This window comes from Sceloporus occidentalis, unplaced genomic scaffold (assembly GCF_023333645.1).
Source record: "Sceloporus occidentalis isolate IW3139 unplaced genomic scaffold, rSceOcc1.0.p SCAF_7, whole genome shotgun sequence".
Taxonomy (NCBI): domain Eukaryota; kingdom Metazoa; phylum Chordata; class Lepidosauria; order Squamata; family Phrynosomatidae; genus Sceloporus; species Sceloporus occidentalis.
Genome location: NW_028316987.1, coordinates 1,207,939 through 1,223,489, shown reverse-complemented (window position 1 = coordinate 1,223,489; position 15,551 = coordinate 1,207,939). Strand labels below are relative to the sequence as shown.

Below are 15,551 nucleotides of genomic sequence, written 5' to 3'. Positions count from 1 at the left end.
AACTCACTTTCTCAGTGCAGCCACCAAGACGTAGTTGGAAAGCTTCCATTTCCATGTTTAAAAATTAACTATGGCTTGCCAACACCAAGAAAATGTGGATAAGCTTGATTGTTTGAGGAGCTCTCTTAACCACAGTTTAGATGAACCACACTGAAAGGATGCAGCGCTGAACCAGCTAATCTTAACTGCAAGCAGAAAGTTCTGATCTCCACCTTGCAGTTGGACCAAAGGAGGAAGGTGGCAGTACTGCATTAAACGATGGTTAAACTGCAAATACTTCCAGTGCTGGATCAAATGTCCCTTTTGTTTAATCCAGCATATATTATTGCATATATTATAAAAAGCAACCGGGCGGACAGTAGCACAAGTAGGCAGTCCGCATCTTATTTTTGAGATATCTTTGAATGCAGAGGTGGGAAAAGGTGCCCCCTTCTAGCTTTGTGATCTGAAGACCTTTATAGCACCTGCTCTTCTTTGTGCCACAAAAAGTTATGTGTTTTCACAGCTGGAGGGACAGTTTGGGGTTTTAAGGGGCTGTAGAGAGCCAGGGGTAGTTAGTGGTTTGAGTATTTGGAGATCAGGGTTCGGTTTCTGCTTGGCCAGGAAATCCACAGGGATGCCTTGAGTAAGTCACGCTCTCTCAGGGGAAAGCAATGGCAAACCTCCTTTCAACAAATCTTGCCAATAAAACCCTATGATAGATTGGTTTTAGGGTCACCGTAAGTCAGAAACTATTTGAAGGCACACAACCCACTAAATTTTAATTGTTTTGACAGGACAAAACCAGAAGCATACTGCTGGCCAACTCACTTTTATTTTTTTAAAATTCCTGATCTTAGGACAACCGACTGGAAGAGTCATGGCTGTGTCACTGAAATCTTAATTTTGGCTGCAATGTTATATCTACACACCTGTTAGGAACCCTGATTAAATTCAGTAAGATTTGTTTTGCACAGACCGTTGTAGATTTGCACTATTAATTTACTTAAAGAGCAACAGATTCCCCATGTAAACATAACAGCTTTGACAGAAAACACCATTTCCCCTCTCCATGCTTGACAAAGCAAGCGTGTGAAGATCAAAAGCTTGCTTGCTAAGCAAACTAAAAGCCAATATATACATGACAGCACCCATAGATAAAGTGTTTTCCCATGTAAATACTTCCCGCACAACCTGTCACGTAAAAACCTCCTTACGATGCAGTCAACTCCTTTGTGTTTCGAACTAATGCGGCAGCAACAGCCTAGTCAGGGGGTCTACTGCTAAATATCTTTATAGGGAAAGGGATTGACTCACCTGTTAAAGTAACAAGGCATACATGGATGGCTTATGGGTCACGCACATCAGCCGCACATCAGCCGCAAGGACCAGAACTGTTGCCAGTTGTTGGAGCGCACAGTCAGCTGGCAATCTGTCCAACTTCAATACACAGAATGGCATATAGAGTGTTGATACCTAGGTCCAAAACACAATGCAGAAATAATCCAGTTTGAGACCGCTTTAACTACCCTGGCTTAATGGAGTTTATCACACGGGAGGGATTTCTCTTAATGTCGAATGAAAAGAAAGTAGGGCCAGAACGCATTCACGTGAATTCGCTAGTTCAGTGAATTTACGTGAATTTGAATTGCATTCGAACTGACATCCTATTGCCCGAAAATAGCTTGCCATTGCCTGAAATTGCATGTGATCACCTCTCACGCAATAACGTGAAACCCCATGATTGCGTTCGGATTGCCATTGGATTATACAGTACTTCCAGTTTCCCTTGCCTGATAAACTCCAAAGCTAGAGAATTCCAGGAACTGTAGTTTTGTTAGACATTTAGCCTTCTCTGTCAGAGAGCTCTGGTGCCATAATAAACTACAGTTCCCAGGATTCCATAGCACTCAGCCTGTACAGTCACAGCAGTTCCAAACTGGATTATTTCTGCACTGTGTTTTGGATCTTTAGTCATCTTTGCTTGTAGGGAGTGTTTAGGCCTTATTTGCTCCAGGACCCATTTATTTGTCTTTTTAGCAGTCCACATTATTCATCTCAAATGAGTGGATTCTCTTCCTATCAGCTTTCTTCACTATTCAGCTTTAACAACGTTCTAGATTACTCTCATATAACACTACTATGCCACTTTAACTGCTTTGGCTGCCTCCTGTTGCATTCTGGGTTTTGTAGTTCAGTAAGGCGTAACAGCTCTCTGGCTGAGAATTCTAAATGCCCCCTCTGTAAACTACAAATCCCAGAATGCAACAGGAGACAGCCAAAAATAGCAGTTAAAGTGGAATAGCAATGCTATAAGAGTGTAGTGTGGTAATCTATCAAAGAAGTTTATCACACTGGGACTAATTTCAGCATTAAAGAGAGATTAAAGCGCATTTAAAGCATCCCCCAAATGAAGTGAAGCAGCAATTGCAAGAGTGATTATCACACGCAGAAGTGATATAAAAAATGCATTGTGGCTGAAATCCCGAAAGTAAAAAGATGTGCGCTAATGCTTCTTTGTGACCGCTTTAATGGTGGGTTTTGTTTGACATCGTGTGAAATCATTTTGCGTAATTATGCGATTTTCCCAGGATATTCATGGGATAAACTCCCAATCTCCTTCGTGTGACAAACTCCATAATGTCTTCACATTTCACATGATCTAATTCCTTCATGGCCACCCTTTCAACTCCTAGTCTTCTGATTTTCCTCCTAGTAGACTAAAGTGCCATGCCAGTCAGTATGGTATATTGGTTCGAGCGTTGGACTATGACTCTGGAGACCAGAGTACGAATCCTGGCTCAGGTATGTAAACCCACTGGGTGACATTGGGGAAGTCACACTCTCTCAGCCTCAGAGGATGGCAGTGGCAAACCTTCTCTGAAGAAGAAATTTGACAAGAAAATCCCATGACGCTCGCCCTGAATGGAAACAACTTGAAGGCACACAACAACAGCACACTAAGGACAATATCACACTACACTGTTAAGGCGCTATTATTCCACTTTAACTGCTATGGCTGCCTCCTGTGGAATTCAGGGGTTTGTAGTTTATTGAAGCCTAAGCGCTCTCTGAGAAGGCTAAATCCCTAAACGACAAATCCCAGAATGCAATAGGAGGCAGCCATTGCAGTCAAAGTGGAATAATAGCACCATAACAGTGTAGTGTGATGTTGTCCTTAGTATTATTGTTGTGAAATTGTCCACTGCAGAAATAATCCAGTTTAACACCAATTTTAACTGTGCCATGGCTCAGTGCTGTGGAATTCTAGGAACTGTAGTTTCTTTCTGTCGCCAGAGCTCTCTCTAACAAAACTACAATTCCCAATATTCCATATAACAGTTAAATCCTGTTCGAACCCTACTAAGTTTTCTCTTAATAAAGGACTCCATACTCGAGAAACATTGGAGGATTCGAACCCACAAAAGTGGAGGATCCGAACCCACGACTTTCCCAATTTTTTGTTCTCTCGACGCCTATTGGTCCAAACTCAGTGACGCAAGAGGCCACGCCCCTCCGGAAACGCAGCCCAGTCTCCAAGCCTCCTCTCCCCAAACGTTCCTTTTGCCGCCGTTCCACTGTCACTTCGTTCAACCAATCAAAAGAGAAAAGAAGCATGACTGACAAGGAGCTCGTCGTCCAATTAGAGAACCAGAAGGAGTGTTGACTCTTCGTCGCTGAGGCGGGAACTAAGCTTGCTGATTTCGCAAGAAGCCGGAGACAGAGAGGGAGGGGTTTTCCTTTGAATGACGTTCCCTAAGAACCAATGAGAGAGAGCGCTTTGCTAAAAGGGAGGGAGGAAAAGGAATAGAGGTGGGACACGTCGTAAATTTATCCAATAGAAAACGCAGAGGGCTTAGTTGACATCAATTGTACCCAATGGGAGAGAAGAAGAGGCGGGACTATCACCACTCGCGTAAGCACGTGGCCAATAGGAACCGGGATGCGCTTGACAGGTGGCCTCTCCAACCAATCAGGTTTGTGAGGGAGGCGAAGGGAAGCCAATCGGGTGGCTCCGGGTCGGGTTCTGTGGCTTGAGCAGGGCCAGGTTTTGGGAGGGGGGGCGCGGAACGGAACGGAGCACATCGCCGGGGAAGGGGGGGAGTCCCGATCCGCCACCGCCACCATGCCGGCCGTTTCCAAGGGAGATGGGATGCGGGGGCTGGCCGTGTTCATCTCCGACATCCGAAACTGTGAGCCACGGAGGGGCCTGGAAGGGAAGGGAAGGGAAGGAGGGAGGGGCGGCTGGGAAGGAAAACGGGATCCATGGCTGCATCTACACTGGACAGATAACCCGGTTTGGTACCGCTTTAAGTTGTCTGGCTCATGGCTATGGAATTCTGGGAGTTGGAGTCTGTTGTGGGGCCCAGAGCGGAGCGGAGCGGAGCTCTGGGCCCCACAACAGACTCCAACTCCCAGAATTCCATAGCCTTGAGCCAGAAGAGAGTCAAAGCGGCGCCAAACCGGGTTCTCTCTCCAATGTGGATGCAGCCAGAGTCCCATCATGGCAAGCTGCTTCTTGCTATGGTCCTCCTCTGAGGCTGAGAGAGTGTGACTTGGACCAAGGCCACCCAGGGGTTTCATGGCAATGACAACCAACCTAGTCCCCCTGTTGTTGTTGTTGTTGTTGTTGTTGTGTGCCTTTGGATTGTACCTACAGCGCTTGGTACTCCCTGACCATACCCTTTCAAGCCCTAACGTGGGTTTCATATGGCCTCCTTAAGCGAAGAATACTCAGAAGTGGTTTTGCCATCTCTCTCCTCTGAAATATAGCCTAAAGAATCGGGCACTGATTCATATCCCACGAACACAGTGATAACTGGACTATTATTGTTGTTGTTATTGTGTATGTTGTGTGCCTTCTGGTTGTTTCCAGCTTCTGGAAGGTGAAAGTGGTTTCCTTGCAAGGTTTCTTCAGAGGGGGTTTGCCATGGCCGTCCTCCGAGGCTGAGAAGGTGCGACTTGGCCCAAGCTGACCCAATGAATTTCCATGGCTGAGCCAGGATTCGAACCCTGGTCTGCAGAGTCTGACACCCAAACCATTATGCTACACTGGTCCTGCCACTGGAGCCGCCCTCCAAAGAGAGGGGGACCTGTTTGGTGCCAAGCGGAAGCTGGGTTTGGGAAATGGGGTGGCTACTTCTCTCTCTCTCTCTCTGAACAAATCTTGCCAGGAAAAGCCCATGATAGGTTTGCCTTTGGGTGGCCTTAAGTTGGAAAGGACTTGGAAGCACACAACAGACACACTCCTTGAATGCTAGAGATGGTTCAGACATGGATCAGAATGGAGACTGCAATTAATGAAATAAGGAGAAGACTAAGGATAGGAAGAGCAGCTGTGAAAGAACTAGACAAGATCATAAAGCAGGGGTTCCCAACCTTTTTTGTCTATTGGAGCCCTTATTTCTTTGGCAGAGCCCCTAAGAGGCCTACCATATGTCTTACAAGTTAATAGGGTTTAGCATATACTCGACTATAAGTCTATCTCATGTATAAGTTGAGGATTGGTTTTAGGGCCAAAATTATGGATTTTGATATGACCAATGGACAAGTCGAAGGTAAAACGTAGGGGCATGTAACAAAGGAACTAAAGGATGGAGCAAGGAAAACAGTGCTAAAGAATGTACAAGATTCCAGCAGACGTAACTGTTTGTGCTCACACTAAAGACTGATCAGTGCTTCCAGGACAGATTTCAGTCTTGGTTTTCACCAGGGGATAGTTCTTGAAAAGATTAAGTCTGAAATCTCCCCGGAAGCCAAGATGATCACTTTGAGGTTGTCGTCTTTTGGCCACATCATGATTCACTGGAAAAGGTATGAATGGTGGAGGGAAGTGGAAGTTGGCTTGGGAGTGAGTGCTGGAGGATATTGGGGATACCACAGGAGATGCTGTCTGAGGTGTTAAGTTTGGAAAGCCTCGGGGTCTTTTGCCTGGCCTTCAAAAGACTTCTAATTTCTGGAGGAATAAAAAGTTTGAGCGCAATAAAAAGCAAAAAAGTTGTAAAAGGAGGGCAGGAGAAAGGGCACATGAAGGAACCAGAAGGGAAAGAGATGGAAGACAGCAGAGGGAGATTTCAGGCTTAATCTGTTCAAGAACCCATTTGTTTGTCTTTTTGGGCATCCAAGGTGTTCTCAACACTCTTCTCCAGCACCCCATCTCAAATGAGCTGGTTTTCTTCTTATCCGCTTTCTTCATTGCTCAGCTCTCGCATCCATACATACTGAAGGGGAATACAATGGCTTGGGCAATTCTAACTTTCGTGCTCAGTTGTACATCTTTAGGACAGGGGTCCCAACCTGTGCTCCAAGGAGCATTTAAGGCTCCATGTGCGCTTCCCAGCTGCCCCAGGAAAATGAAAGAAGTCAAATGGGATGAAATCAAAGAATAAGAATATATTCTTATATATCCTGTATATACTCATGTATAAGTCTAGAAATTTTAGTCAAAAAATTTGACCCAAAAAACCTGAGTCCCTTGCATCCTGGTTTGCTCAGGTGTGGGATTCACACTCTCCTTCTTTCCCGTGTCCCAAGAACAAGGGCGTTGTGGGTGAATCATGCACAAAAATCCTGGCCTGAACAAGACCAGATGGATGGATGGCCACACTTCTTAGGGCAGTTTGAGGCCCTGCATGAATTACTCTTCTTGGGCTACATCCGCATTGCAGGGATAATCCAGTTTGACACCACTTTTAACTGCTAAGGCTCATGGGAATTGTGGTTTTGGGAGACATTCAGCCTTCTCTGTCAGAGAGCTCTGGGGTCACAATAGACTACAAATCCCAGGATTCCATAGCATTGAGCCAAAGTAGTGTCAAACTGGATTATTCCTGCAGTGCAGATGCAGTATTGGAAAGCATTTTTGTTGGAGTTAGAGGGGTGCAGAGGGTTAAAAATAATCTTCAGAAACTGTCAGGACCTGAAGGGATGCTGTTGACAGCAAAGTGAGAAACAGCTATTTACATCCTGTGTACAAAAAGGGAGGGGGGACTGAGTTCTGCTTTGGGAAGACAAAATAAATAAGAGATAGGCTCCTGCCTGGCGTGAGTCAAATTATTTGTTCCCCATGGGAATTGTTCCCCATGCATATCAGCTAGAGCCTAGTGTAGCAAGTGCTGGCCATGAGGTCAAATGGATGAGGCTGATAAGAAATACATATTCATAGCCCTCAGCATTATGTGGTACTTAAAAGAGGCTGGCAATTCCTGGGCTGAATAGTAAGTATAAATAGGAACCTCGTCATTTTTCAGCCTGCTTCTCCAGTAATAGAAAAGATGCTAGTAGTGGTTGAGGGGATGAGGATGTTGTTACATTTAAAATCCAGGAGATCTGCATTCGGCACCATGTCTTTCTTTCTAGACTTTTATGGGGCTGTTCCAGTGTGGCCAGAAGTGTCTGTTTCCGTTCACTTTCCCTACTTCCTTCTCAAGAATCCTGGTCTCTCTCTGCCCCCCACCCTTCCTCTCTTTGGTGCATACGCTAACAAGAGAATTGTGCAACATCAGTTTTGCAAGGATTGTACATGAAGCCATTGGGGTGATTGCCAGTGTGTGACTTTCCATGGATGGCAGCCTTCAGGCTAATTTCACACAACCATTTTTAGACTTTGATCCTCCTATAGTTGATTCCTCTCTGTCCTTCACCACCCAAAGACCCCTGGGGGAGTCTGTGAATAAGTCTGAATGAGAAAACACAAGCCATCCTTGAAAACATCCCAAAAATGAATTTGCTGAATCTATGGGAAGCTGTAATTACGTCATAGGTTGGAGCATTCTTAAGATAACTTCACTACATAGGAATTTTAGGGAAAGATTGTTGTGTGGTGAATTTGACGTAGCTAAAGACTGTGTGAATCATTGCAAGATCAGTGGAGAGCATATAAGCTCTTTTCTTGCAGTTCTGTTTGAAGACTGAGGCTTCAATACTGAGGTTGCTATCTTGGAGCTGCATTTGACTGCTGTTGCTGGCCTTGACATCACTGGAAATATTATGAGGGAGACTTATAGCTCAGTGGTAGAACACACACTTTGTATGCAAAATGTCCCAGGTCCAGGCTCTAGCATCTTTGGTTGAGTTGGAAGGGGATGGCAAAATGTCTCCCTACCTAAGAACCTGGAGACCCGCTGCCAGTCTTAATACTGGGCTGACTGAACACGTAGCAGAAATGGAATAAACCAATTCATATGTTTTTCAGATTCTAAACATAGGCAAACTTCAGGCTTGCAGTATCTACTCCAGTATCTCTTGGGATCCCAAGAACCACCAAATGAATGCTGGAGCAAAAGACCTAAACTTAGAATTAAAAAGAATTCTGTAGCCAGAAATTTGTTTCCAGTACAGTAACAGAACTGGCTTCAGACCTTCCACACAAGTATTCACTTCTTGATAGCACAGGCTTCAACAGTAGAGGGGATGCAAGTGTATTTTCTCTCTCTCTGTCTCTTCACAACAAGGAGTCAAGAGTCTTGGTCAGTCTACTGCAAAACAGTGAGATCTACCTGTTGATCCAGATGTTCAATCTGTCCTCTTCTGGTTTAGAACTACAAGATCAAATCCCAGCTCAGGGCTCAACTCAGGGTTTGTTTCTGAAGTGGCTTTATACTTATATCTACCTATCACGTCTGATCTCATAGAGGTTCTAATGTTCTGACAGTTTTGCTCCAGAGGGAAAAGACTGGAACTGTGCAAAACAAGCTCTCTTTCTGGAATGGGAGTAGTACACGCCTTTAAAGTTGTGGTGCTCTATGATGGCCAGTTTTAATGTAAGAGGGCATTCTGTTAGTTGCAGCTTGTCATTCAAGACTAACAAAAGCTACAGCTGCTGCCAAAACCTTGTGAGTACAACTGTTAAAGGTGCAAAAAATTCTGTCCACTTTGGCAGTTGGCCATTCCTGTCCTGGAAAAGTTCAGATCCCTCTTTGTAAAAATTACCTGTCCACTCTCCTTTTCCAGCTGCGGAACAGGCACAAAATACAAATGAGGGGGTGTCAAATAACTGAATGAAGACATCCAGCCCCTTTGCATTCTCAGTGTGCTACTAGGTATGAGGTAGATATGTTTGCAAGGTGTTCGAAAAGTGTTTCCTAAGACCTAATGGTTAATATTTTGAGATGGGATGTTGCATGAAAGATGTTTGAGTCACAGATCTCTGTTTCTCTGAAAAGACAGCCGTGTGTGTTGGCGGTTGTAAGGGTGGAGATAATTCTAAAGGAATTTCAAAGGAACAACAGTTCAGGCTGGTCTGTCTCTCTAGCACCAGTAAATGAAGTTGAAAGCGGCTAAATAAGCTTTGGGGAATGTGTGGGCATTGCAGTGCCTGAGCCAGAGAGAAGACTAAGTCTTGGTGCCACTTTATAGAGAGATGTAGGAGTCTGTTCCGGTGTTAATGCATGGGGCTTACTGGCTGAAGACCTGTGGACTATTGAATTTCATCATGGACTTTTATCTTGTCCAGTTTTTGGCTTGGATATTTCAGATCCTGTAGAAGTGTTGTGGCTAAGGAGACATGGGCAAGGCTAGTGCCTGGATGGAAGATCCCTGGAAGTGACCGTCTTGTGGAATACAGTAAATAAACATATTTCACAGGCCTTCTGCCTATAAATCTTTCATTTTAACAGATTCTCTCATATACCTAACCTGCCACAATTGGGGGTCCAGCCGGTCTTCCAGTTCCCAGCAGACTCTCAGCTCCCATCTTACCTTAGCAAGCTTGAGTAGAGGTTGAGAATGATGGGAGTTGACTCTTTCAAAGAACTGTTCATGCTGCCCAAGCCTTGTGAAATATAATAGTATTTGACAGTGATTCTGAAGTAATCTTGACAGGTACTGTTGGAACAAAAACAAGGATCAGTCCGTGTAATTCTGTGAAAGTGATATTTTAACTCACTTTTGAAAAAGCATTTTCCCCCTTTAAGAAGTATATTTTTCTGCTTCACTCTCAACACACACAGTACAGTATGTATGTTGTATTTGTAGCCTTCTGTTTGTGACAGGTGAAAGAGTGGGAGAATATATTTCAGACCAGTGTCCTCTTTTAGTTGAAACATACAGAGGAAGGGTGTCAGTGAACACCGATGCCTCTCAAGAAAGAACACTTTCAGCTATTTGATATAAATAATTGCCTCCACCCAACAGATAATTCTCCAGCAAGGTTGGCATTTTGCTTTAACAAACCAGGGTGTGAATGAGTAGAATACCTGAAGCCTGTTCATCTCCTGCTTTTTTCGTGGTAGCAGATAGAGCAACCTGGCAGGGGATAATATTTCATAATGTCTGAAACTGGAATTATAGTTTGGTGCCCCCAGGCTAGATGCAATTTGTAAACCAACAATCCTGACTTGTATGGATTCGTAAACCACAATCTTGAGTTCAGAATTTATGAGAATCTCTCCCTTTCCTGGTTACTTTACCCACTCTCTGGTCAGATGAAAGGCAAAACAGGGACTAGGCATTAGGGATTCAGCCTCTGCTGGATGGCATTATACTTCCCCAGATTCACAGTTTGGGTGTACTGGATTCAGCCCTAAGTCTGGAACCTCAGGTTTTAGCAGTGTGTGTTTGCACAGTTAAGACTTGTGTGCCAATTGTGTCCACTTGTAGAGACACTGGTGGCATGTGCCTTTGTTGCAACCTGTTTGAATTACTGTATTGTGTTCTGTCTGGGACTGTCTTTGAAGATTATTCGGAAATTTCACCTGTTCCAAAAAAACTGCAGCTAGATTGTTAAATTGGGATGGCTGCAGGGAACACAGAACTCCCTTGTTGCAACATCACTGGCTGTCGGTCTGTTTCCAGGCACAATTCAACATCGGATAGAAGACTTATATGGCTCAGACCCAGGTTATTTGAAGGAGCATGTTCTCCTATATGAGCCTGACTGTATTTTGAGATCTTTTGGGATACCCCTTCTCTCTGTCCCACAATTGTTGTGTGTATGTCTGGTGGAAACAGAGGAGAGGGTATTTATTGTGGGTTTTTCAGGCTATGTGGCCATATTCTAAAAGAGTTTATTCCTGACCATTCTCTGAAGATGCCAGCCACAGATGCAGGTGAAACGTCAGGAATAAACTCTTCTAGAACATGGCTACATAGCCCGAAAAATCCACAATAAATTATGGTTGCCAGCCATGAAAGCCTTTGACTTCACAGAGGAGAGGGTCTTCTTGGTGGCTGCTTCCAGGCTTTGGAACACACTTCCTAGAGAGGTTAGACTAGTGCTCTCCTTGCTATCATTTTGTAGGCATATGAAGACATTTTTGTTTTGGCAGACCTTTGAGAGTGGATTGTTCAGAGGAAAGAGACTTTCAGAATGTGCTGTACTGTTTATTTGTTTTCTTTTTAATGATCAGGCTTTTAACTGCTTTTAGTTATATTGATGGCTCAGTTCTATTTTTAACATTTGTATGATGTGAATTTTTTAGCTGTATCTGATTTAAGCTTTGTAAGATGCCTTGTGTCCCAGACTGGGAAAAAGTCAGGTTATAAATAAATATAATAAATACTGTAAATAAATAAATATGAAATGGGTTGCATGCAGGAGCATGCTTCTTATTTACATCCTGCTTCATTATGCCATCTTTTTTCCCTCTCTAAAGTAGGCATTGGCAATCTCTAGCCCTTCAGAAGCTTCAGGAGCTCTTGGACTCCAGCTTTTGTCAGTGGCGGCTAGTATGGCCAGTGGCCAGGAATGATGGGACTTATCATCTGGAGGACCACAAATTCTTCAGCCCTGTCCTAAAATAATGTGCACACATGACCTCAGACAGTTTTGCAGACTGAATTACACAAAGTTTCTGTCTCCCATTTTCCTTCCAGTATATGGCTGTTTCTACTCTTGAGCATATTGCATCCCACACGTTGGCAAAGAAACTTTATATAAATAGTCTTTCTCCTTGCTTCTCAATCCCCTAAGATCCCAGTCATTGTACCCCATAGGCAAACCCACACAGTAAGCAGTTGCGTATATAAAGGATCTGGGTGTACTTCTTCCTGATATTTTTTTCATAACTAAATTGTTTGTGCGTTGTCTTCCATCTCTTGGGTCAAATTTCACCTTGGTTCTTGTCATTTAAAGTGGACATTAGTCTGAATCCTGTTGGTTAGCCCCAAACAGAATAGACCCATCAAATTAGTTGTTAAATGGTGAGTCAAAACATTGGTAAATTTTATTGATTCATTAGGTCTACTCAGAACTACTGTAGTAACGATTTATGCCATTTTGTGAATAAGATGCAGAATTCTCTTTTCTGCAGAAGACACTATTTATAGTTCATCATTACTTTTATCAGGTTCCATCTCAAGTTGCTATAGTCTATAGTTCTGTTTGCCTTCTCTTTTGCAATTCTGATATGGGATGAATTAGTCCCTGTAGCCATAGGGGAAGGAGTACATTACCCTTTGTCTTCTTTAGAGGTGATGTATGTGGACCTTTTTACCTTTAGGTAAGGACCAAATAATGTAAGATTCATGATGGAATCCTCTCACAATTTGATTTTCAGTGAAGAGCAGCACTTGTCTTAGTGCACTGTAGGGGTTATAATCCTTTCCCCATGTAGTAGGTTACCTATCTATGTTCCTTCCCATCTCTGAGCTGGACAGACAGAGTGTGGTTTTGCTGGATGGCAAAGGAGATTTATATTGTGAAAACAGAAGTGGGGGTTAAATTTTTCTTTGCCCAGCATTGCTATTCGGGTTGGAAACAGAGGCCCATTTTTGTTTTTAAATTGTTCTTTTTTTTTAAGTTGGGAGCTCTGAGTGTAGATCTTATGTTCAGTGTTATTATACAAGATTTGTACAGAATTCTGGAAGTGTTAATTTTTGGAAATTCTGCTCCTGGAATCTTCTAACCAGTATGGCCAATGATTATGTTGCTTGGAGGATTCTGGGAGTTGCAGTCCAAACAGTAACTTTTCTGTGTTCTGCCAAAGCAGTGATGGGGTGGGGAGTCTGGGAGAGGTAGGGATGGGTTATAGATGCTTCTTTAAAAATTCCTTGTTTTATTTTTCATCATGTTTTGTTCACAAAGCATCTCTGTGTATGGTATATGGCTGGGCAAGACTTTTCGTTGCACTTTGCTTGGAGAAGACTTATCCAGATTTGCAGATTTCTTCATAGGTCGGAAAGAACATGAGACTGAAAAAATATGAAAATATGATAAACCCACACTAATGGATTTGTTCTTCTGGGCCCAAGGCTAAGAGCTTAACCCTTAAAAGCCTGAGTTTATATTGTTCTGTATTCAGCCACATTTGAGATGCTGAATTAGATTTGCCACAATTCTTTTCTCTTTTCCAGCAATTTATTATCTTTAAAAATGAAATGCTGAACAGGAATCATGCTGGAATTAGCTGTATCTATGGAATTCAACTGATGCAGATAAGGGAAAATTTATTTTAGTTTGTTTTTGGGGTAACAGTGTTCACAGACCTGATAATCAGGATGGCAAGAGGTTTAAAATTTTTGGATATAGAGGAAACCAAAGCGAAGAGCTTTTCCCATCCCTAATGTGTCAGGGGTTACATCCATTTATTGGTGTGTGTTTTCAACCCTGCAGTGGCCAGTGCATGCTCTAGGACCTGCATGTGGTCCCAGGGCTATTTTTACAGCCTCTGTGTTGCTCTCAGACTTATCCCTGTTGTCTTCCATGCTAAAATGTTGTTTTCCACACATACACAAAAAGATTATATCCCACATTGGGAAGCCTGCAGGAGCAGCAATTGTACAACAATCTCCTCCCAAGTTTTCCAAGCCACCCCATCAAACCAGAAGTGAGCTTTCCCACTACATTTGTTTTTTGCTTCCTTCCACATACTTATTTCTGCATTATGGGGGCTAGTGCAGCCTTTGGTTGGTCTTGGAGATGGGACTTGCCCTCTGGATTGGATGAAATTTCCCATCCTTCTTCCAATTGCCAGATTTCCTTGATTTGTTTCTTGATATAGTAAGTAGGTATTCAATACCAAGCACATCTAAGTAGGTTGAATGTGTGCTCAATAGAGAAAGCTGGTATCTTCCTTATTTGAATGTCTATCTTTGATTTCAGGTAAGAGCAAAGAGGCTGAAATAAAGAGAATTAACAAGGAATTGGCCAATATCCGGTCCAAATTCAAGGGTAAGTTTTCTTGTGTGCTTTTGTCTCTGGCTGGCTGTCTCTGTAACTGTCTCTCTATCGCATACACACACAGAGAGACACTGACCATGCAGGAAGCATGCTTTAGCTGTTTCATACTTTAGCTCCCTAAAGCAGTTCTCTGACTCAGCCCAGCTTACTCACTGCTTCTCATTTTTCTTTTTCTCTCTTCCTCCCCACCCACCTCATGGCTATGCTTATCTGTAGTCACTGTCCAGGTTTGTTCATGTTTTGCCATCCACTTTTTCTAATCCTCTGTCTGCAGTGCTCTGTAAAAAGGGACAGTAAGGTCTTAACTGACAGCAGATGAAGGATGACCCCTTTCCTCAGAATGGAAACACTAAAACAGCTGGATTGTTCCAGCTGGGAATCTGAAGCACCTTTGAAAAGATCTGATTCCCAGGACCTCTGCTCTGACCAGTAGGCTCCTGTTTCCTCCCCTCAAAGAGCCTAGCATTTACTGCTGCCAGCACTGTACACACTACTGTTGAAGCCAGTCTGGTCCAATGGAACTTGGAATTTTTGTGTGTATGTGTATTGAATTCTCTTTGCTTTGCTCCTGGTCCAGATAACATTTGTGGATCTGTGCAAATTTGAGGCTTCCAGCCTGACAAGGTGTTCAGGAAGATGCAAGTTAGAGAGTTAGAGAGAGTGGGGTAGTTTCCCCCCTTCTTCTACTATCAAACCCCACCCTACAAAAAAAGTTTAGATGAAAATCCAAACCATTGTATTTGGATCTTCAACTGAGATCAGCAGGAATTCACAGGCTCATTTCCACAATTCTCTGTGTGGTTGGAAGGTTAAACGGGGCAGGAAGGGGAGACCAGTCCTTGTCACTTGAAATAAATTGTCATGTAACTTGTGCCAAGGTTTCGTTTTGAGATTTTTTTTAAAGGAAGGATGGTGGAAAACATCCATGCAAGCTGTGCATCTTCAGACAGAATTGGCTTATTCCAGAACAAACAGCTGCATGCGGACACTGGAATGCTGGTTGAAGCTTTGTCAACTAATTTATTTCAAAGTGTGTGATGGAGCAAATCATTGTGAGTTTGGCTGAAGCATATATGTTGCCCAAATCTCCAGGCTTCTGAAGAACACACTCCCTCTACACTTATCTGTTGTTATGTGCCTTCAAGTCATTTCTAACTTATGGCAACTGTAAGAGAACCCTATAATGGGATTTTCTTTGCAAAATTTGTTCAAAGGAGGTTTCGCCTTGTCTTCCTCTGAGGCCATCCAGTAGCTTTCCATGGCTGAGTGGGGAATTTGAACCCTGGTCTTCCAGAGTCCTAGTCTAACATTCAAACCACTACATCATTCTGGTTCATGTTATTTTTATCTATAGAAGATGGATCTACTTCCAGCCCTGGCTCCTGGCATAGAATCATAGAGTTGGAAGAGACCCCAAGGGCCATCTGGTCCAATCCCTTTCTTCCATGTAGGA

The 15,551-nt window shown here is 43.3% G+C and overlaps 2 protein-coding genes across 6 annotated transcripts in view; one reads left to right on the top strand and one right to left on the bottom strand.

Annotated features, from left to right (window-relative positions):
- The window catches only part of TSKS (testis specific serine kinase substrate), a 32,422-nt gene extending 28,882 nt beyond the window's left edge, over window positions 1–3,540 (bottom strand). Inside the window, exons 1-2 of one of the 2 annotated variants that reach the window (XM_089531572.1) lie at window positions 3,374–3,540; window positions 1,297–1,419 (exon numbers count right to left, since the gene is read on the bottom strand). In XM_089531572.1, the coding sequence (XP_089387698.1) occupies window positions 1,297–1,316 (20 nt within the window). In that variant the 5' untranslated portion in view covers window positions 1,317–1,419; window positions 3,374–3,540. The remainder of the gene's footprint in view (window positions 1–1,296; window positions 1,420–3,373) is intronic. The other variant, XM_089531573.1, reaches the window with a different exon arrangement.
- Window positions 3,541–4,017: 477 nt separating this feature from the next.
- LOC149308984 (AP-2 complex subunit alpha-1) overlaps window positions 4,018–15,551 on the top strand; it is a 38,682-nt gene continuing 27,148 nt past the window's right edge. For all 4 annotated transcript variants that reach the window (XM_089531549.1, XM_089531548.1, XM_089531547.1 and 1 more), the window contains exons 1-2: window positions 4,018–4,172; window positions 14,021–14,089. In XM_089531549.1, coding sequence (XP_089387675.1) covers window positions 4,106–4,172; window positions 14,021–14,089 — 136 coding nt within the window. In that variant the 5' untranslated portion in view covers window positions 4,018–4,105. The remainder of the gene's footprint in view (window positions 4,173–14,020; window positions 14,090–15,551) is intronic.